This window comes from Aquarana catesbeiana, linkage group LG08, assembly GCF_042186555.1.
Source record: "Aquarana catesbeiana isolate 2022-GZ linkage group LG08, ASM4218655v1, whole genome shotgun sequence".
Taxonomy (NCBI): Eukaryota; Metazoa; Chordata; class Amphibia; order Anura; family Ranidae; genus Aquarana; species Aquarana catesbeiana.
The window spans coordinates 308,475,382-308,498,266 of record NC_133331.1 but is presented as its reverse complement, the minus strand read 5'-3'; the positions used below and the strand labels follow the sequence as shown (position 1 = coordinate 308,498,266).

Genomic DNA, 22,885 nt, shown 5'->3' with positions numbered 1-22,885 from the left:
CGGTGGATGCGATGTCCGCCGGGACCTGCCGATCGTTCGGGAGACAGGCAGAACCTTGTTTACATAGGCAGAGAGGAATGTACTGAATGTACTGATCCTGTGTTTCTAATAAGCAGGAACACTGATCTTTACCTTCCCTCAGTCAAAGCACCTCCCCCACAGTTAGTAAGCTCTCCCAGGGAACACATTTAACCCTTTGATCGCCCCTAGATGTTAACCCCTTCTTTGCCAGTGTCATTAGTACAGTGACAGTGCATATAGTTTAGCACTGATCCCAGTATTAGTGTCACTAGTCCCCAAAAAGTGTCAGTTAGTGTCTAAATTTGTCCGCCACAATATTGCAGTCCTGCTATAAGTCACTGTTTGCCGCCATTACTAGTATAAAAAAAAATATATACAAATATCCCATAGTTTGTAGACGCTATAACTTTTGCGCTAACCAATCAATATACGCTTATTGGGATTTTTACCAAAAATATGTAGCAGAATACATACTGGTATAAATTGATGATGAAATTAGATTTTTTACATTTTTTAATTGGATATGTTTTATAGCAGAAAGTTAAAAAAAAAAAATATATATATATATATATATATATATATATATATATATATATATATATTTCAAAATTGTCGGTCCCTTTTTGTTTATAGCGCAAAAAAATAAAAACCACAGAAGTGATCAAATACCACCAAAAGAAAGCTCTATTTGTGGGGAAAAAAAGGACAAATATTTTATTTGTGTACAGCATCGCACGACCGCGCAATTGTCAGTTAAAATAACCCAGTACCGTATCGCAAAAAAATGGACTGGTAATAAGGGGGTAAAACCTTCCAGGGCTGCAGTGGTTAAACGGGGAGTCCTATCTCTGTTCATTATGTGAATATTATAAGATAACACTACAGTGTTAAAAAAAAAACACCAGATCCTGTAACCATTTAAAAAAAATTAAGGTAAAAGCACAGAAAATTAGGTATGTTAATTGCTTACTTTTCTTTACATAAAATGCTGTTTATTTGCTTGTAAAGCACCTCTGAGTTTGCTAGAAAATTTGACCACTCCAGGAAGAGTCGATTCCCTGGCACATTCCTGCTTGCACGTCATAGCCCCCTCCTGTTCTGGGAGTGTCTAAATACGCTCTATGCTTGCCCATCTATTGGGGGCCATCATATGCAATGTGTCCTTTATTTCAAGACTAATAAATCAGAAGGTTGACTTCCAGAGATAAATACATTCCAGAGATAAATCAATCATTCTATCCCTTTATAAAGTAAAGATGTGCATGACCGAAAAATTTGTTTTGTTTCATTTTGGATTCCTTCGTTAAGCTAATCATTTTGTTTTGTCCTATTCGGTATGTTAGAATGATTCGTTTTAAGAAATCGCCTCGTATATTCGTTGTTCCAAATCGTTTTGTATTTTGGAAATTATTTCGTAAGATGGGCTATATTTGTTTTAACGTGTTAATTCGCTATTTCGGGAGATTACTTATGGACTCTGTTTGAGTTGGATGGAGGTGGATCCATCAGAATCTCCGAATCATAACATAACGAATGGAACAAAATTAATTTCGGATTCATTCGTTATGTTATGATTCAGAGATTCTGATGGATCTGCCTCCATTCAACCCAACCACAATAAGTAGGAAACATAAATCTTATATCACTTTTATACCTTACTGTATTTATTGCACTATGTTTCCATTTCATATGTAGTGCATTATTTTTATAATAAGGAAAAATATTATTGCAACATAAAACACATGGATTGTTTTGTTAGAATTTATTTTGGATTCATTGAAATTCGTTACTAATGTGATTCAGAGATTCGGATACATCCGAATCTCCGAATAATTAAAATTTCGTCCAAATTTTTTTTCAAAAGAAACTTACATGTCTATTAAAAAGTACTGGTTAACCCTCACCTTTTGACAATGCACTTTAGTTTTGGTCAACAGTCTTCTGGAACAGCCTTTCTCAACCCTTTCAACAAATGGGAACCCTTGAAGTAACCATCTAGGTCTCAGGGAACCCCGGCTAAAAATAACTATATCTACAACTCATGATTAGTGTGATGGTCAGTGGGAAGCCTGCTGCTTATGCTTGTGGTCATTGGGAATACCCCCTTATTATTGATAAGTGCCATCAACTTGAGTCCTAGCAACTTGATAAATCAGAGCTCTAAAAAGAAGTCTAGGGAGGGGCCTATCCATCCCCTACTGTCAGGTCACCTGAGTCCAGGTGATAGATGCACACTGTTGGAGTCAGGAGTGCACTGCTAAGGTAGTGGACCCTACAGCTGACTGCTGCGGATGAAACTCAGGGTGGTTGAGGAAGGCAGGTCCACTGGAGCACCAACATGTATTCCATTGGGAGCTAGAGCATAAGATTCCCCCGGGCGTGAAGTCTAAGAGCCAGCAGGTATTCACCAGAGCCTCTAGTGGTGAGGATGGACTGCGCTGCAACTGACTGCAGGTCACGGCCCCCAGGGTCTCCCAGCTAATGCTCACGGTAGGCTACAGGAGGACAGAGAGGAAGCAGCAGCCCAGGACAACAAGGGATAGTAAGGAGATAAGCCAAAGGTCAGGGTGACTGGCAGACAAGGATAGACAGAGAACACGCCAAAAGGTCAGGGTCACAAGCAAGCAGGGATAGTCAAGAACAAGCCAAGATCGGTAAACAGTATCAGATGTAGGACACAGAGCAATGAGCACATGGATGCCAAATCGCACAATATTGATCAGCAGAGCTGGCTTGCAGTGCACAGGATAATATAGAGTTCCTTGATAGGGGCTGGGGTGGAGCCATGCTTTGAGGAGAGATTACTTAAGCAGCCAAGTGAGAGTGACTGGCCTCTTAATCTGAACACATGGAGAGGTAAGCTGACAAACAATACTGCATAACCATGACAGTACCCCCCTCTTACAAGGCCTCCCCCTCCCCCACCTGGGCCCAGACTTAAAGGGAAACTTCAGATGAAACCTCCTCAACAGACGAGGCGTAAAGATCTCAGATGCAGTGATCCAAGACCTCTCCTCAGGACCAAACCCTTTCCAATGTACGAGGTACTGAAGAATGCCTTTACAGAGCTGGAAATCCAGAACTTGATTAACCTCGTACTTTAGATTATCCTCAGAGACCGTAACCAAGGTAGGGAGAGGATGAGAGGACTCATTGAGGACGAAAGGCTTTTTAGGAATGGGTAAGGGCATGAGAAGACCATCAGGAGTCTGAGCAGGGTCCCCCAGACCCTTGAAGATGAGCTGAACATCCAGCACAGGACCATCAGACTGGGCAGAGGTCAGTGGATCCCTGAGGCCAGGTTGGTTGGAAGGTGACGTGTCACAGGAGTCAAGCTGCTGGATAGCTGAAACACAAGCAGAGTGCAGAGAGCCCTGAAAAAAAGGTTGAAAACCCCACCGGGCCGAATGAGGCAGTCTATCCAAAGGATGGATTGAGCCTCTTAGACAGGTTTGAATGGACATAGTAGTAGTAGTAGTAGTAGTAGTAGTAGTAGTAGTACGGTGAGGCCAGGTTATAGAAAGTCCTGAATAAGAAAAAGCAGGAAGCTCACTGGGCATAGACTGGACTCGCATAACTGTTGCAGAGGCTGACTGAATAGCATTGCCAGGTGCAGCGACTACCACAATCGCAGGGCGTAGCGACTGTGTAACTGGTGGATGAGTTAGCCTGGCTTTGCGTCCAAGGAAGTTTAGGGACAGGCAAAGGTAAATGGTTATGCAAACTTGAGTGAATGATCGGCTCAGGTTCACAGGTGGGCTCCTCATCCAGAGTGCCACATAAATTAGAGAGTGCATCAGCCCGACTATTGCAGGACACATCCCAGAAATCGCTATATGCAGTGGGAAGAGCAGAAGATACTGGGATGGTGGCAACAGGAAGTTTCTCTTTTGGGGCAACTTTGAGTAGGCAGGATGAGGAAAAGGAGGAACCCCAAGCTAGGATCCGTCTAGCAGTCCAGTCAATGTGTGGAGAATGGAGCCGTAACCAAGGAAGACCTAAAACGATAGGAGATGAGGCCTTAGGTAAGATAAGGAAGGATACCAACTCCTGGTGGAGTGTCCCTACCTACCGTCATCTTAACAGGGAGGGTCTGGAAGCGAATAGGGCCCCTGGGAGAACAATGCCATCAATCACCAAGACCACCAATGGGGTTGTGAGGGGCAAAAGGGTAAGTCTCATGGAGGATGCAGTTCCCCAGTCCATGAAATTGCCAGCGGCTCCGGGATCCAGATATGCCGAGACCGAATGAGAGGAAGCACCGACATAAAGGAACACAGAAAGAAGAAGACGAGAAGGTGAAGGTGATATTTCAGGGTCCAATACTCCACCTTTCAGATGTATTAGCCCCGAGCGTTTTTCCGGACGAAGAGAGCAAGTGTCACGAACATGACCTTTGGCCCCACAATAGAGGCACAGGCCCAGAGTTCTGCGTCTAGCGCGTTCATTGGGGGATAACATGGTCCGGTGCAGCTGCATAGGTTCCTCAGCTGGCAGGAGATGCTCCTCGGGTCGAAGAGAGGGAACAGGGAGCTCAGGCTTCCTAAAGAACGGGGAGTGCTGGCGTCTTTTTTTTCAGGGTCCTCTCCTGAAAGCGAATATCGATCTGGTTACACAAGGTGATGACACCTTCCAGATCAGCAGGGATGGTTCTTCCTGCTAATTCATCCTTCACTCTATCAGAGAGGCCATGTAAAAAGGTTGCAACTAAGGCCTCATTATTCCAGCTCAGCTCAGCAGTCAAAGTACGAAAATGAAGAGTCACCCACAGTAGCAGACCCCTGACTGGAGACATAAAAGGGTGCTGGCCGCTGAGGAGACACGACCCAGTTCCTCAAAGATATTCCGAAAAAGTTTCAAGAAATCAGACAGGCTAGAAACCACTGGATCATTCAGTTCCCACAGAGGGGCAGCCCAGGCTAACGCCTCGCCGAACAGGAGGGATATAATATAGGCTACCTTCGCCCGATTGAACAGGAAGTTTTGGGACTGGAGTTTAAAATGAATAGTGCATTGGCTGAGGTACCCCCAGCAGCCTTGGAGTCCCCAGAGAAACGGGACGGAGCTGGCAGTTGTAGTGAATGTGTGGCTGCGACTGTGACCGGAATAGGTGCAGCCGCTGGTTGTACTTAAGGTTGCTGACTCAGGGTTCCCAAGAAGGCCTGAAGCTGCTTGAAGCGGGAAGCCAGATCCTGGAGGAATCGCATCACCTGAGGCTGATTCGATTCCTGGGTCTCGAGTCTGTGGACTATGCCCTGCAATGGATCATCTGCAGGAAGCGGCATATCAGCCGGGTCCATGGCTGATCAAACTGTCAGGTCACCTGAGTCCAGGTGACAGATGCACACCATTAGAGTCAGGAGTGCACCGCTAAGGTAGTGGACCCTACGGCTGACTGCTGTGGATGAAACTCTGGCTGGTTCAGGAAGGCAGGGCCACTGGAGCACCAACACAGATCCCACTGGGAGCTAAAGCATAAGATTCCCCAGGGCGTGGAGTCTAAGAGCCAGCAGGTATTCACCAGATCTTCTAATGGTGAGGATGGACTGGGCTGCAACTGACTCCAGGTCATGGCCCCCAGGGTTTCCCAGCTCATGCTCACGGTAGGCTACAGGAGGACAGAGAGGAAGCAGCAGCCCAGGACAACAAGGGATAGTAAGGAGATAAGCCAAAGGTCAGGGCGACTAGCAGACAAGGATAGACAGAGAACACGCCAAAAGGTCAGGGTCACAAGCAAGCAGGGATAGTCAAGAACAGGCCAAGATTGGTAAACAGGATCAGATGTAGGACACAGAGCAATGAGCACACGGAAGCCAAATCGCACAATATTGATCAGCAGAGCTGGCTTGCAGTGCACAGGTTAATATAGAGTTCCCTGATAGGGGCTGGGGTGGAGCCATGCTTTGAAGAGAGATTACTTAAGCAGCCAGGTGAGAGTGGCTGGCCTCTTAATCTGAACACATGTAGAGGTAAACTGACAGACAAACAATACTGCATAACCATGACACCTACCTCTGATAATCTGAAGCTTATGGGGTTACTGCTTTTTCCAGGTATGCTTATATATTTAGGTTCCTGGGTATGCCCACCTGTGTACGTTATTATAAGGGGCTAGTATTCTGCGGCTTATACAGTATGTACAGTTTATACAGAAAGCTCAGCTTCTTTTAGCCTCTTACGGCCCACGGTAAGTGAATCTTTGTCTTATCTGACAAATTATTTTCTTGCCGCCGCTCTGATAAAGCTTTAGTCCTGTTTAAATTGTATAGAAAGGAGACAAACCATGCCTACATAGACTAATAAAGAAAAAGGTCTTTGGCAGACCTAAGAAAGTCCTTTGGGAGGACAAAAATATTTAAACAGTACTGTTTCTCCTTTTGGGAAGGGGAATAGTCTATGAGGTAAATCCGCCACGACCCAAAACTTTTCTGCTTATTCTTTCTGTCGCTTAAAAGTATCAGATAATTTGTTGCGTGGGTCAGATGACTGTAAGGTAAGACAGTCATTCCCCACTGTCAATATGGGTCAAAAACATGGTAAAGAAGTTCCTCCTCCTCCTCCCAACCCTGGGGAAGCATGTAAAGATTATGTAGCTAGGATTTGTGGTACGGATTGTGAGTTCATAGTCCCCTGGGTATCAAATTTATCAGGGTGGACCGAAACTATGCATAGCTCCGTTCCTTTCCCCCGGGATGGTGATAATGATAATTTGCATATGGATATGGTAAAAGGATTATGTCTAGGAGAAAAAAAGGCATTTTTCATGGTACTCCAGGGAGCCACAATGGGACATGACTTATATGAGACGGGGAGGGAAGAACTGGTTACAAATATGCCCCGTATTGGTTCCAGAGGGATAATAGGAAACAAAAGAAATCCAACAAATGTTTAAGTAAGGTGGATCATGAGAGAAAGCACAAGGAAGAGGCAGATAAAAAGAGACCAGACCCAACCGCCCGTCTACTTCAATTTAACCCTCCACCATACACAAACAAAATATATCCCAGTCTCACAAAAGAAGATATAGATCTGTTAGCTGGTCATTATGCTGTCAGCCAGAGACGGGCTCCAGTCCCGACTCCCGCTCAGCAGCAACAAGCCCCTGCCCCGGTTCAGCAGCAACAAGTTCTGCAAGTACAGAAGCAACAGGAAGATAGGTCAGAAAGTCCCATAGTGACTCTGCATATCCAAGGAAAATTAACCCCTTTCCTCCTTGATTCAGGAGCTACTTGTAGTACCCTCAGTGAGGACTATTACAGAGGAGAGACAACGAATGCTGAGCCTTCAATGGGAATTAATGGGATACTCACCAAAACTTTCAAAACCCCTCCCCTCCCAGTAACAAATGTAGAAAGCAGATCAGTGTTGTTGCACCACAGTTTCAGAATAATACCAAACTGCCCTGTCAATCTTTTGGGGAGAGACTTACTAGGTAAGTTGGGGATTAGAATGGAGATAACCAATTAGGGAGGTGTGATTGTTCATTCTAAATAGATCCCCATATGGCCCATAATGTTGAATACTGAAGTGCAAGAGACAGACACAGGACTCCCCAGTGATTCTGACAAAGTATGGTCAGAGAGCGCTCTAGATGTAGGGCTCATCTCCTGTACCCCATACAAGGCCACCCTCAAAGAATGGGCACAATCCATTTATCACAAACAGTACCCATTGTCAAAAGAAAGAGGAAGGCATTGCCCCTATGGTAGAACACTTCTTAAAAAAGGGCATTCTAAAAGAAGTTGTATCCCTCTACAACCCACCTATCAACCCAGTTAAAAAGTCAGATGGCAGTTATAGTTTTATTCAAGACCTTCAAGCTGTAAATAACCTGGTGGAGCCCATTGTGCCTATAGTGCCTGATGTGCCATCACACCTTACCTCCATACTATCCAATGCAGAGTATTTTTCTGTGATTGATTTAACAACACAGCCAATCCCTGCTTTTTGTTTTAAAAACTGCCAGATGACCTGGTGTCGAATGCCCCAGGGTTATGTAGATACCCCTGTAGTCTACTCAGTGGTCCTCCAGGCAACCCTGCGGTCCTGGACACTCCGTCATGGTTCCGTACTACTCCAATATGTTGATAATTTGTTGTTGTGTAGTCTAAGCCAGGTTGCATGCAAGGAGGATGGTTTAGATCTGTTACATTGGTTAGCAGATAATGGTCACAAGGTTTCTAAGAAAAAAATGGTGTCAGGAGACTGTTGAATACCTTGGTTTTGTACTCTTCAAAGGAAAAAGGAAAATCAGTCACAAGAGAGCTGCGGTTCTCATGGGTCTGCCCCGCCCACTCACTAAGAAGGACATGCTATCCTTTCTTGGTATGATTGGTTACTGCCGCCAATGGATACCTCATTGTTCCTACTACGATAATCTCCTCCTAAGACAAGCCACAGGTATTGACATGCCAGATTGTGTAAAATGGAATGTAGTAGATGTGCAGAAAAGCTCAGAATCTGAGCTTGTCTGCCATGAGGGGAGACCATGTATTCCTGTAGCAAGTGCTCCTTTATTCATTGCACAATACCATGGGGTAGGTCACAGAGGGTGGCAGGTTACATGTGAACTCTTGGATAGAGATTTTTTCATCCCTGGTCTTCCCTCCTTAGTTAAGGCATATGTTTCCAGATGCATCAAATGCACCTGAAATAATCCCAGGAACCCTCACAAGGCAAAACATGAACACCTAGTCTATCCACCCACACCATTCACTCATTTACAAATTGATTTCACACACATGCCTAAGTTATGTAAGAGACAAGAATACCTACTTTTAATAGTGGACACGTTCTCAAGATGGATAAAAATGTTTGTCACAACAAAGGAAGATGCACAAACAGTAGTGAGAATTCTTACACAGGAAATCATTCCCAGATGGGGATGCCCACTTCAGATCAACACAGACAATAGCACTGCATTTGTGGCCAAAGTCTGCCAAGATCTAGAAAAAATGCTCAAAATGCACTGCAAGTTTCACATACCTTATCACCCTCAAAGTTCAGGTATAGTAGAAAGGATGAACGGAACCATTAAGGATAAGATCAGGAAGGCCACTGGAGGTACGTATACCAATTGGAAGAAGGTCCTACCAGCAGTTCTAACTGAGGTAAGAATGACACCCTCTAAGAAAACAGGATACTCTCCTTTTGAAGCCCTAATGGGTAGGCCATTCCCCACCCCATGGGCCAGACAGCCACTTATGTTAGAAAGAGGGGACCTTGATCTCATTCAGGAAGTATATGTAAGAAAACTTATTGAAACTTTGGATAAAATTGAAAGAAATGTTGCTTGCACCTCTCCTTCTTCACAGGAACCTACACACCCTTTCCAGGTGGTTGACACTGTGGTGATCAAGCAATTGAACCGCACCAAGAAGCAGGAGTATCCCTTCAAACCCCCAACCATAGTGATCGCAGCTACCCGCACAGATATTCTGGTAGAGGGACAACAGGCCTGGATTAATGCCAGTCGTGTGAAGAAGGTGAACCAAACACCTAAGAGGAAGATTAAAGACAGAGGTGGTGAAGTAAGCAGTGAAAATCCTCGAATAGTAAGTGAAGCAGGTGGTCAAGACTCTGTAAAAGATGACGTTGCTTATTTCACCACAGACTTCTGGGAAGGCCTTGTGCCTCCTATTCTTGGTCATCCTGATTGTGTTCCTACCCACATGGATCATAACTAACTGTATACATCACCCTGAGGACTTGGGTGCTATAAAAGGCATATGTGGAGTACAACCTATACATGACACACGTAACAGGTCAAAAAGAGAATCATTGGGAGAAAATGAGATTGGGGAAGGGTCAACCACATTCCATGATAAAATGTTACTGATGAAGTTGAAAAATGCATATGCACAAAAATCAGGTTATGAGAAATGTTGGATATGTAGTAAACTGCATCCTAGTACAGCCTGTATTCCCCTTATGGCTGTACCTTTAAATATCACCCTTTTTTTTAAATGAAACTCCTCCGGTTGCTTTAACCAACACATCAAGTTTATATGAAAACAACACCGTTACTTTTCCAATAACTAGTAGAAGTCATTTCCCTGACTGGCGTTTCAATTTAGGAAATGATACACAGACTAACCCCTCTACATGCAGTAGGCCAATATTTAAAGTGATACTAAAGCTTTGTTTAAAAAAAAATAAAAATAACAAATATATCACACTTACCTCCACTGTGCAGCTCATTGTGCACAGAGTGGCCCCCGAACATCCTCTACTGGGGTCCTTCGGCGGCTCTCGAGGCTCCTCCCCACATTACATAACCCCCTAGGAGAAGCACTCTCCCCAGGGAGTTACCTTGTGGGCGTGCTCCTGAGTCATTCATTCGGCGTTCATAGAAGCCGAATGTATGACTCGGCCCCGCCCCCCAGGTCATTGGATTTGATTGACAGCAGCGGGAGCCATTGGCTGCACTGCTATCAATCTATCCAATCAAAGCCGGGACTCCGTGGAGAGAAGGACGGCGCGTCCCCGCCGAAGGAGATGAAGGGGCTCAGGTAAGTAAAATGGGGGGGAGGGTCTACGGGGGCCAGTGACTGGACATAGGGTGCATTAAGGTGAAAAAACACGAGCCTTTACAACCCCTTTAACATTTCCGTGTGTGAATCTAAGGGAAACTCCGCCTGTTCACTGTTTCACATATTTGATCCTGATTTAAACAATACCTTGCATAACTTTTCTTCTCTCCCTGATAATGTAAGTGATATACTACACCAATTCATAATCGCAGTACAGGACAAGTACACTTATGGGCTTATCGCTAAGAAACCATTTGCACTAGGACAAAGTATCTATGTGTGTTGTAAGAAGGTATGTTATCCTTGGGTCCCTCTCCGTGTCCAAGGATGGTGTTATTTGGACTCTTTAGTCCCGATTATGGGAGCAATGGGTAACAATAAGGAAGCCCAACTACTTGAGGCCAGTATATATCCAAGATACCCTCTTAGGCATAAAATGAAGAGAGAATTGTTTACTAATGGAGACCAGGCCTGGGACTGGTTCTCTTCATACACAGGGTGGGAAATAGTTATGATGAGAAAGCTAAATAATTACGCTACGATTATTGAAGATATTATGGAAAAGAACTCAGACAATATTGATCTATTAAGTATTGAGTAAAGGGCACTCAGAAAGAAGGTAGAATTACATGATCTGGCCGCACTGACTGGTCTCTGCGAACACACAGAGGACTATGAGTGTTGTACTTGGATATACAATACCAGTATTTTTTCACAAGAAAGGATATACAATACCAGTATGGAGGTGCCCGACTATTATGACATAATTGTACAACATCGGAAAGAAGTTAATAAGTTGCAAGAAGCCCATAACATTGCACAGAATTGGGATCCTCTAAAAGGTCTAGGAGGTTTTGGGCTTGGGGGAATATTTTCCTGGTTAAAAGATATCGCTGTGACAATTGTTATGGTTTTACTTTTCTTATTATTTCTGTATGCATGTTTCAAGCTTATTATGTGTTTAACCACTTGCCGCCCGCCCTATTACAAAATGACGGCGGCAAAGTGGTTTGACATTCCTGACCGGACGTCATATGACGTGATCAGGATATCGAGCCGCTGCGCGCCCCCGGGGGCACGCATCGCGGTAATCGTTGTTGCGGGGTGTCAGTCTGACACCCCGCAACACCAATCTAGGTAAAGAGTCTCTGACGGAGACTCTTTACCACGTGATCAGCCATGTCCAATCACGGTTGATCACGATGTAAATAGGAAGAACCGGTGATCGGCTTTTCCTCACTCGCGTCTGACAGAAGCGAGTAGAGGAGAGCCGATCGGCTGCTCTCCTGACAGGGGGGGTCTGTGCTAAATGGTTTATCAGCACAGCCCCCCCTCGGATCCCACCAAGGACCACCAGGGAAGCCGCCCAGGACCACCAGGATGGCCACCACATTGGACCACCAGGTATGCCCCTAGACCCCCAGGGAAATACCAATATGTACCCAGGCAGCTGCCAATCTGTGCCCAGGCAGCTGCCAATCTGTGCCCACTCCAATGCCTACCACTGCCAGTGCCACCAGGGATGCCTATCAGTGCCTCATATCAGTGCCCATCAGTGTCACGTATCAGTGCCCAGCAGTGCCGCCTATCAGTGCCACCCTATCAGTGCCCAGCAGTGCCGCCTTTCAGTGCCCAGTGTCGCCTATCAGTGCCCATCAGTGCCAACCAGTGCCACCCATGAGTGCCCATCAGTGCCGCCTATCAATGCCCATCAGTGCTGCATATCAGTGCCACCCATCAGTGCCTTCTACCAGTGCCGATCAGTTCCACATATCAGTGCCCATCGTCAGTGCCTGCTCATTGGTGCCACCTCATCGGTGCCGCCGTATCAGTGCCTGTCAGTGCCACCTTATCAGTGCCCATCAGTGAAAGAGAAAACTTACTTATTTACATATTTTTTTAACAGAAACAAAATCAAAACTTTTATTTTTTTCAAAATTTTCGGTCTTTTTTTATTTGTTTAGCTAAAAATAAAAACCGCAGAGGTGATCAAATACTACTAAAAAAAAGCTCTATTTGTGGGAACAAAATGATAAAAATTTAGTTTGGGTGCAGTGTAGCATGACCGCACAATTGTCATTCAAACTGCGACAGCACTGAAAGCTGAAAATTGGTCTGGGCAGGAAGGTGTCTAAGTGCCCTGTATTGAAGTGGTTAATTACTAGAGCCACTAGAACCCCTGACCCAGGTGCTGAAAGTAAAGCTTACCTCAGTCTTTATTACAGTAAAAACTCTGTAGAAAAGAAGTAAGTCATTTTTATAACTTAAGAGGGAATTGTTATAAGAGCATAGGATCAACTGCAACTCCATTTTGTAATTTCCCCTTCATTTTATAGTTCTTGTTTTTAAAGGAATGTACGTGCCTTATCTTACACGTCTTTCTTGTTAATATTTATTAGACTTTTTGCTTGAGCTAAGATTTATTTAAACAAAACGCCACTGTACGAGTCATTGTGGCCAGATCCTCAGAAAGGCATCCTATGTCCTTGCAGATAAGTTATCTTTGTAAATTCCTTTCAGCTGCCTAAACTCATGATGAAAAAATCTCTCTGTAGAAGCCTGGTTAACCCTTAGAAACTTAGGAGCAAGCTTACCCCAGGTGCCTGTTGCGTGTGTGTCAAATTGGGTCTCCAGAATTCTGAAGGGTCCCGGTGGGCTTCCAAGGAACAAAGGGTGGTCGGCTGTCCAGTAATCTATCCTTTCAGACATAAATGGAAAAATCACTGTGAGAATGGCGGAACTGACCACATGACACTGACATACCCTGTAGGCCATTTATGGAGATGACCTCTGTATCACTGATGTAGATGATGACTGTGAAATTAAGGAGCCCATCACTGTGACCAGGAGGAGGAGTGTCAGGACCTGGTTCACCTGCTGGAGGCACTGTGCTTCCCAGAGAAGAAAGTTGTAGTTCCAGTGTCTACCAGCGAATATCTCCCAGAAGCCAGAAGTTTCTAGTAATCAGTCTCCATCTGATGCTGGTTGCTGGGAGGGTATTTAGTCTCTCCACTGCTAGTACACTTTGCATCAGTGGGGTTGATTTACTAAGGATGGAGAGTGCAAAATCTGGTACAGCTCTACATAGAAACCAATCAGCTTCCAGTTTAATTGAGCAATCTCAAGATAAAGGCTGATTGACTACCATGCACAGCTGCACCACATTTTGCACTCTCTGATTTAGGTAAATCAAAGCCAGTGTTTGCATATCTGGTATTCCCTGTAACCTGTGTACCTCATCTTGTATATATTGTATTATAGTTAGGTGGTTAGATATTTTATCATTCAGTTAATAGTTCACCTATATCTTTATGTTAGGTGTTTGGATGCCTTTTGTTTTACTATTAATATACCAGTATTTATATATATGGTTTGGTCTCCAATTCCTGTGTAGCCACACAGATCCGGCTATCTCTGCTGCTAATTCCTGACATGGATAATCAAGATGTCATTGATGGGAATGCTCCATGTGGAATTTGTAGTGGCTCTCTGAATCCATAGAATATTAGCTGACACATGCGTGGACCTTCTGGACTCTCCATCTCATTAATAAAACACCAATGGATGACTCTCTATGAACACACATTCTCATTCCAATCACCAATTATCTAAGAATAATGGTCATTTAAGAAAAAAACTCAGATAAGACTATTGTAAAGTTTAGAAATAGTAACACAATATAACCAGCCATTAATCTACATCAAGTCTTTTATATTTAATATATGAAATTATATCAAATCTATTAAAAAAATAATCTATTGTCCAGATCAAAGACAGGTCATCTTCCTCTGTGAAGTTGTCATGGTCAGGGGGTCAGGCTCGGAAACCAGTAGCTATAGCAGTAGAGAGGATCCCACTGACCAGCTAAGTAAGTACACAAGCAGGTCACCCTGGTGGATGATGCAGTCTCACCCAAAGGTCTAGGCACTAACCAGTATTCACCGTAGCTCCTGATGGTGGAAATGGGTTTTACTGCATGTTAGTACCAGGTTGTGGTCCTCGGGATCGCCCCATCAGGAGGTGAGAAAGCTGGGGTCCAGTAGCAGATATAGCAGGTAGGGATTAGGCAGAAATGTAGTCAGTAAACAAGCCAAAGGTTAGTAACAAGTAGTTGCAGGTTGGGATCAAGTGGAAGCGTAGTCGAAGTAAGAGCTATAGGTCGGTAAGTAACAAGTGGTTGCAGGTTGGGATCAAGCAGAAGTGTAGTTGAGGAACAAGCTAAAGGTCGGTAACAAGTGGTTGCAGTTTAGGATCAAGCAAAAGCATAGTCATGGAACAAGCCAAAGGGTGATAATGAATGGTTGCAGGTTTGGGATCAAGTGCAATGTAGTCAAGGAACATGTCAATGTTCAGTAACAAGGGATTGCAGGTTGGGATCAAGCGGAAGTGTAGACGAGGAACAAGTCAAAGGTCAGTAAGGAATGGTTGCAGGTTGGGATCAAGCGGAAGTGTAGTCAAGAAACAAGCAAAGGTCTGTAACAAGTTTTTGCACGTTGCGATCAAATGGAAGTGTAGCCGAGAAACAAGCCAAAGGTCGATAAGGAATTGTTGCAGATTGGGATCAAGCAGAAGTGTAGTCAAGGAACAAGCCAAAGGTCGGTAACAAGTGGTTGCAGATTGGGATCAAGCAGAAATGTAGTTGAGGAACAAGCCAAGGGTCAATAACGAATAGTTGCAGGTTAGGATCAAGCATAAGTTTAGTCAAAGAACGAGCCAAAGGTCAAGGACAAGTGGTTGCAGGTTGAGATCAAGCAGAAGTGTAGTCAAGGAACAAGCCAAAGGTCGATAAGGAATTGTTGCAGGTTGGGATCAAGTGGAAGCGCAGTCAAGGAACAAGCCAAGGGTCGGTAATGAGTGGTTTCAGGTTAAAATCAAGTAGAAGCGTAATCAAGAAACAAGCCAAAGGTTAGGATCAAGTGGATGCAGGTTGAGATCAAGCAGAAGCATAGTCAAGGAACAAGCCAAAGGTTGATAATGAATGGTTGCAGGTTGGGATCAAGTGCAAGTGTAGTCAAGGAACAAGTCAATGTTCAGTAATAAGTGGTTGCAGGTTGGGATCAAACGGAAGTGTAGTCAAGGAAAAAGCCAAACGTCGCTAGTGGAGATAAGTATAGCTACAGGTACGCAAAAGAAGCAAGATATCGGCTGGAAAGAGCACAATAATCTGGCAAACAGGAAGTGCAAAGGCATGGCTTAAATAGGAATTTCACGGGAGGAGCAAGGAGTTCAAGGTTCACCAGGCACAAGGCAAGATTATCCAAAGAATCAGACAGGATAGTGTCCAGCATCACAGCCAGATGCAGAAGAGGTGATGGGTTCAGATCCCAGTCCTGACAAAAGTTGAACAAGGAGCAACGCTGAGTAGCGACCAACCGGAAAGGAGTTCCTTGGATGAGATGTTAGAATTGCTTGCCTACATCTTGGGAAGTAAAAGAAGTCATCGTTGACCACTGCCATTTGCACTTTGCGACTCCATTAGGTCTTTTTAGGTCCTTGGGCATGATATCAAACCAACAAATTAGTCACGAAGTTAAGAGTTTAGATAACGGGTACGGACTGATGCTGATAAATTTGGGCTAAACTTTTAGGCTTCAGTCATTTGTCACAAGGACGCTAGTTTAGCCAATAAAGAACAAAAGGGATGAAAGTGTGGGCGTACCTATAAACGTGAAACCCTTCTCTACTATACAGTCATGGAGGTAGAGGGAAACGGGGACACCTCAATGTGAGGGCCAGTAGAGGCAGAAAAATCTTATGACCGGGGTCTCAAAAAAATATAGGAAACCAGCAGGTGCACCACCAGACCAGACTATACATCATATGTTACTTTTACAGGAATGTTTACCGTTAAATATCATTTTTAGCATACAGTTGTTCCATGGACTGAACAAAACATTCTGTTTATTACCACCATACATTTATCAACACTACCATCAAGTGTGTGTACTCTGATGTCTAATTAGATTTGCATTACGTGTAAAACTTTTCCCGCACGCTGAACATGCAAAAGGGCGCTCACTCGTGTGACTCCTCTGGTGTCTATGAAGATTTGCTTTCTCTGAGAAACATATCCCGCACACTGGACAGGGAAAAGGATGTTTGCCCGTGTGGCTTTTCTGATGAGCGAGTAGCTGGGCTTTCAGGCTAAAAAATTTCCCGCAGTCTGAACAAGAAAAAGTACTCTCCTCCATGTGACTCCTCTGGTGGGCGAGAAACTTGGCTTTTACAGTGAAAGATCTCCCGCACTCCGAACAAGTAAAAGGCCGCTCGCTTTTGTGAAGTCTTTGGTGTATAATCAGGCTTCCTTTCTGAGTAAATCTTTTCCCACACTCTGTGCATAAGAAAGGACGCTCGCCCGTGTGAATCCTCTGGTGTGAAAGCAGCACACTTTTCTCGATGAAACATTTCCCGCACTCTGAACATGAATAGGGGCGCTCGCCCGTATGAATTCTCCGGTGTTTAACAAGGGTTCTTTTCTGAGTGAAACATTTCCCGCACTCTGAGCATGAATAAGGGCGCTCACTTGTGTGAAGTCTCTGGTGAGAAACAAGGCAAACCTTCTGAGTGAAACTTTTCCCACACTCTGTGCATATAAACGGTCGCTCGCCCGTGTGAACTCTCTGGTGCGTTAGAAGTATGCTTTTCCCAGTGAAACATTTCCCGCACTCTGAGCATGAAAAAGGACGAACTCCGATGTGAACTTTCTGGTGTATAAGTAGCTCGTTTTTGTCAGTGAAACATTTCCCGCACGCTGAACATATATGAGGATTCTCAGCCTTGTGAAGTCTCCGATGTGTAAGAAATTCGCTTTCCTTAGTAAAAGATTTCCCACATTTTGAACATGTAAGAGTTACACGGGTGTGGGATCGGAGATGGATACGAAGTTCAGATTTTGTCTTGAAAGATTTTCCGCACCCCAAACATGAGAATATATTCTCACCTCGGTGAGCTCCTTCATGGGGTGAGCAAGATATCTTGGGATTAGAAGGATCTGTTGATCGATCTGCAGTGTGAGATCTTACATGGATATTTGCAATCATAGTATGTGATTGATGAGAAGATTCCCCCTGATCAGAGGGATCCATTGATGTCTCCGGACAGGAAGGTCTGTGATGTATATTTTGTGTATTTGGATTTCCTCCTGGAGGATCCTGTGTGATGACATTATCTTCTGACTTACAATCAGCAGATAATAGAAGATGTCTCTCCGAGGAATTCCTGACATCACATCCATCTGGAAAGAAATGTTTAAATAAATATAAAAGGTCAGTAATAACAGAGAATTCTAAGTAAAATGAGACTGTGACCCGTTTCTTCCATAGTGCCTATACTTACTTATGTTAATATGTAGAAACATTTCTTCCTGTTCACTTTTCATAATCATCCCAACCTCCTCCGTGGACGGCTGATCACCCCCCACATACATCTCTACTTCTTCCTCTTTAACCTCAACTTTTATATTAATCTGTTCTTCACCCTAAACCCCAAAATAATAGAAAACATCTATTAAAGCCGAACTCCAGACAGATATAAAAGATACAAATGGATACAGCTCTACACTTATTAATACATCACTAAATGTGTGTGGGTGTTTTTTTCTTTTTTACGCAAGCAATGTAAGTACTTAAATGTCACCTGGATCTTGCTTTGTGCACTGGTCTAAATCATTTGGTGGAGGGGGGATTATGGTGTGGGGGGTTGTTTATCAGGGGTTGGGCTTGGCCACTTAGTTCCAGTGAAGGAAACTCTTAAGGCGTCAGCATACCAAGACATTTTGGACAATTTCATGCTTCCAAATTTGTTGGAAGAGTTTGGGGATGTCCCAACATGACTGCACACCAGTGTACAAAGCAAGGTCCATAAAGACATGGATGAGCGAGTTTGGGGTGGAGGAACCTGACTGGCCTGCACAGAGTCTTGACCTCAACCTGATAGAACACCTTTGGGATGAATTAGATCGGAGACTGGGAGCCAGGCCTTCTCGTCCAACAGCAGTGCCTAACCTCACAAATACGCTTCTGGAAGAATGGTCAAACATTCCCATAGACACACTCCTAAACCTTGCGGACAGCCTTCCCAGAAGAGTTGAAGCTGTTATAGCTGCAAAGGGTGGGCCAACTCAATATTGAACCCTACGGACTATTTACCTTAAATCACATTGCTAATTGCACTTGTTTGCAGCCTAAACACTGAAATGTGCACTTAAAACTGTAATTTTGTAACTTTTGGACATGCCAGCAAGTATTTGGCCGTGCCCATAAATTTTGGGTGTTGTGTCAGTAAATATCAGTCAGGTTGCCAACACTGCACACAGGTCACGGGGAATACCGGAGATTCAAGGAAGGGGGAACTAGGACTGGGATCAGGAACAAGGGGAGCAGATATAAAGCAGTAGGGTGAAGGGTACAGGATGCAGGGCAAGAGCAAGATCAGGAGCAGGAGTAGGATAAATGGCACTCAGTATCTGACTTAAAGTGCACTAGCAGAGGAGAGACTAAATACACTCCCAGCAAATAGCATCAGGTGGAGACTGATTACTAGAACCTGCTGGCTGCTGGGAGACATCTGCTGGTGGACACAGAAACTACATCCAGTAGGTGGTACTGACCTTCAGCAGAGAAAAATCAGGTCTGTAACTCTGCCAATTTCCTAAGTGTCTAGGGAGCCATGAAATCACACCAGCCTGGACACAGAGGAGCAAAGAACAGCACGTTGCCCACCATTGAAAGAACAAAAGGATGAAGAGGACCCCTGAAATCACGTGACTGGACCCAAAACTCACAGAAGAAAGGTACATATAGTGATGTAATAAATAAAAAAAAAGTGCGTTTGGAGAAAACTGGATGGAAATAGGGGGGAAGGGAGGAGCAAAAGTTGTACTTCAGATGAAGACGTCAACATTAGAACAGGTGATTACATAGAAGAATGTCCTCTCACAAAGTTCTGAATAACTTCTGTGTTATAAACACCAAGTCCACCTACCTGATGATGGTGAGGGATGGTGTGATCTTCCTGTATGGAATCCGGGGAATACAGAGGACGGGGACATCTCTCTGGTGGGTTTATGTCACTGAATGGCTCAATCACAAAATCCTCGAAGGGATCTTTGTGTCCTTCAAAAAACTTCTCCATCACACCAACCTCATCCTCCTCCTCTTTTATCCATTCTTTAACAGGATATTTCAAACCACTCTGGTTTATACCCTGAATATTTCATAAAAGTGAGATTAGCTGTAACAACATTGTCCTGAACAGGTCAAAAATGTAATTATCAGCTGTTAATATTTTTTCTCTTAACTCTTTGTGAGATGGTGTGATCTTCCTGTGTGCAATCCCGGGTATACAGAAGACGGGGGCATCTCTTTGGCGGGTTCCCATTACTGGATCCTTCTGTAGAAAACACACACACTGACTGAATACATTGTTTCTATGTGTTTATCAGATGATGGGGGATCTAGGTGGACCCTCCGTACTGCTCCCCCCTTTACAATAAAGTCTCCTCTTACCCGGAGGTGCGACATCCTTGGAGAGATCCATGTGTCCCTCCACAGTGACTGTGACATCCTGACACCTTATCGAAACCTGACACACACAAGGATACAGTCACCATCCAGACACATCCCTTGTCTGTTACTGGATAATGTCCCAGAATTCCCGGCACCGCTCACCTCTCCTGTCAGCAGCTCAATGATCTTGTTGGTGACTTCTAGAATTTTCTTGCCCGTGTGTCTCTTGGGTTTCATAGACTGAGGTGAAGGTACTGTGATGGTTAGATGGTCACCAGGCTTCACCGGAGGAAAACTCTGCATTGAAAGAGCAACAATAATGTCATGTGACCTCCCAGAATCCTCCTCACCTCTCCGGACAGGTCTGTGTTTTATTAACCACTTAAGGACCGCCACACGTATATATATATATACTGCGGGCAGGGCGGCCCTTAAGCGCAAACCTGTACGTAATTTCTACCATCGGCTCTGAGGCGAGCCCACCTCCAGAGCCGCGCTGCTGCTGTGATTGGACACAACGGGAGCCAATCAGCGGCTCTGGCGGCCACCCCCGATCGTTCGCTGGAGAGACAGAATGGCGGTCTGCCTAGGTAAACAAGGCAGGCCGTCGTTCTGTCAGACAGGAAGCGAAAAATCTGATTCCTGCTAATCAGGAACACAGATGTCTCTCTTCCTCGAGCCAGTCCATCCCCCACATAGTAAGAAAGCACACCCAGGGAACACAGTTAACCCTTTGATTGCCCCTGTTAATCCCTTCCCTGCCAGTGTCATTTATCCAGTGATTTAATTTTATTTGCGTACAGCGTCGCACAGCCGTGCAATTGTCAGTTAAAGTAACGCAGTGCCGTATCAGAAAAAAAAAAATGGCCTGGTCAGAAAGGGGGTAAGACCTTCCAGAGCTGAAATGCTTAATAGAGATAAGAGTGATGTCATGTGACCTCCCAGAATCCTCCTCACCTCTCCGGTCAGCAGGTAGACGATCTCCAGGGTGAGGTCCAATATCCTCTCAGTCATGTGACCCGGGTCCTCCTTCATCTTCATTGATGAGATCATGTGATCCATACAAGATCTCTGCAGACAATTAACATAACGGCTATGCTCATCATTGGATAAACCAGAGGCTCTGGATGGACAGTTGGATAAATGGTTCTATATTTAGGATGTATCTGGTCTATAAACCAGAGGCTCTGGATGGACAGTTGGATAAATGGTTCTATATTTAGGATGTATCCGGTCTATAAACCAGAGGCTCTGGATGGACAGTTGGATAAATGGTTCTATATTTAGGATGTATCTGGTCTATAAACCAGAGGCTCTGGATGGACAGTTGGATAAATGGTTCTATATTTAGGATGTATCTGGTCTATAAACCAGAGGCTCTGGATGGACAGTTGGATAAATGGCTCTATATTTAAAAAAGTATCTATCATCTAAATCATAACAAAAATAACAGTGACTATGGAGGAAGAGGACGTACATGATAGGGGAATTCCTGTTGTAAATATAAAATAATATCTTATTACCTTCTTTACTGCCAGTTCCAGCAATGTCTCCTCTCTACTTCCTCCCGACTCACCTCTCACCTGGAACTTCCTGTTTTTACTTCTACAATCACTTCCTGTCTGTGTGTTCCCAGTAAGATCACCATCTTGTGTTCTATATAAATACTGCAGTCTATGTTACATTTAAACATTTTGCAGGCTTCCTCTTGGTCCTCTATCATGTTACATCTATTATTATTATTATAAAGGATTTATATAGCGCCAACAGTTTTAGCAGCGCTTTACAACATGGGCGCAGACAGTACAGTTACAATACAAATCAATATAGGAGGGATCAGAGGGCCCTGCTCGTTAGAGCTTACAATCTAGAAGGGAGGGTCAAGTGGAACAAAAGGTAATAGCTGTGGGGGATGAGGTGATGGAGAAAATTAAAATACACTTGTTAAGTGTAGGTAGGGTAAGCTTCTCTGAAGAGAAGTGTTTTCAGGGATCGTCTAAAAGCTAATAGAGTAGGAATTAATCGGACAGATTGGGGTAAGGCGTTCCATAGGATTGTAGATAGAGGCTCTGGAGAAGTCCTGGAGGAGGTGACGAGGGAGCTAGAGAGCAGGAGGTCTTGAGAGGAACGAAGAGAACAAATAGGTTGGTATTTAGAGACTAGGCTAGTGATATAGCAGGGGGCTAAGTTGTGGATGGCTTTGTAACAAGTTGTTAGTATTTTTAATTTAATTTGTTGGGTGACCGGAAGGCAGTGGAGGGATTGGCAGAGAGGGGTAGCAGACACAGAGCGATTGGTAAGGTGGATGAGTCTAGCAGCAGCATTCATGATGGACTGAAGGGGGGATAACCTATGTAGAGGTAAGCCAATGAGGAGGGAGTTGCAGTAGTCGAGGCGAGAGATGACCGGGGAGTGAATTAAGAGCTTTGTTGTGTCGTTGGTTATAAAGGGGCGTATTTTGGAGATGTTGCGGAGGTTGAGGCGGCAAGATTTGGACAGTGATTGGACGTGGGGCTTAAATGAGAGTTCAGAGTCCAGGACTACACCTAGGACCTTGGTAAGAGGGGATGGGCTTATAGTTGTGCCATCAATTTTGACAGAGAGATAAGGGGAAGGGGCACATGGAGGAGGAAAAATGATAAGTTCAATTTTGGATAGATTGAGTTTGAGGAAGTGGTGTGACGTCCAGACTGATATATCTGGTAGTAAATTAGTGATACGTGAGGATACGGAGTAAGTGAGCTGAGGGGTAGAGAAATAGATCTGGGTATCATCAGCGTAGAGGTGGTATTGGAAGCCATGGGAGGCTATCAGCTGACCCAGCGA

General features: G+C 44.3%; 1 protein-coding gene across 2 annotated transcripts; it reads right to left on the bottom strand.

Moving 5' to 3' along the window:
- Window positions 1-14,247: 14,247 nt before the first annotated feature.
- Window positions 14,248-21,654, bottom strand: LOC141105089 (uncharacterized). Of its 2 annotated transcripts, XM_073594934.1 has the most exons (8): window positions 21,583-21,654; window positions 21,017-21,130; window positions 20,222-20,356; window positions 20,060-20,135; window positions 19,852-19,943; window positions 19,536-19,757; window positions 17,889-18,030; window positions 14,248-17,787 (listed from the first exon to the last, which is right to left on the bottom strand). In XM_073594934.1, the coding sequence occupies exons 2-8, from the start codon at window positions 21,119-21,121 to the stop codon at window positions 16,487-16,489; spliced, it is 2,073 nt and encodes a 690-aa protein (XP_073451035.1). In that variant the 5' UTR covers window positions 21,122-21,130; window positions 21,583-21,654; the 3' UTR covers window positions 14,248-16,486. The 2 variants fall into 2 exon arrangements, with proteins under 2 accessions (XP_073451035.1, XP_073451036.1); XM_073594935.1 differs by lacking the exon at window positions 21,017-21,130 and having other exon boundaries at window positions 21,583-21,653.
- Window positions 21,655-22,885: the final 1,231 nt, after the last annotated feature.

Bases quoted from the DNA above. Each gene is read 5' to 3' on its own strand.
- LOC141105089 (XM_073594934.1), bottom strand. From the start codon at position 21,121: ATGGATCACATGATCTCATCAATGAAGATGAAGGAGGACCCGGGTCAC. The intron at 19,758-19,851 runs GTTAAGAGAAAA...TGAAATATTCAG, and splicing joins ATCACACCATCTCACAAAGA to GGTATAAACCAGAGTGGTTT. The intron at 18,031-19,535 runs GTAGGTGGACTT...TTTGGGGTTTAG, and splicing joins CCATCCCTCACCATCATCAG to GGTGAAGAACAGATTAATAT.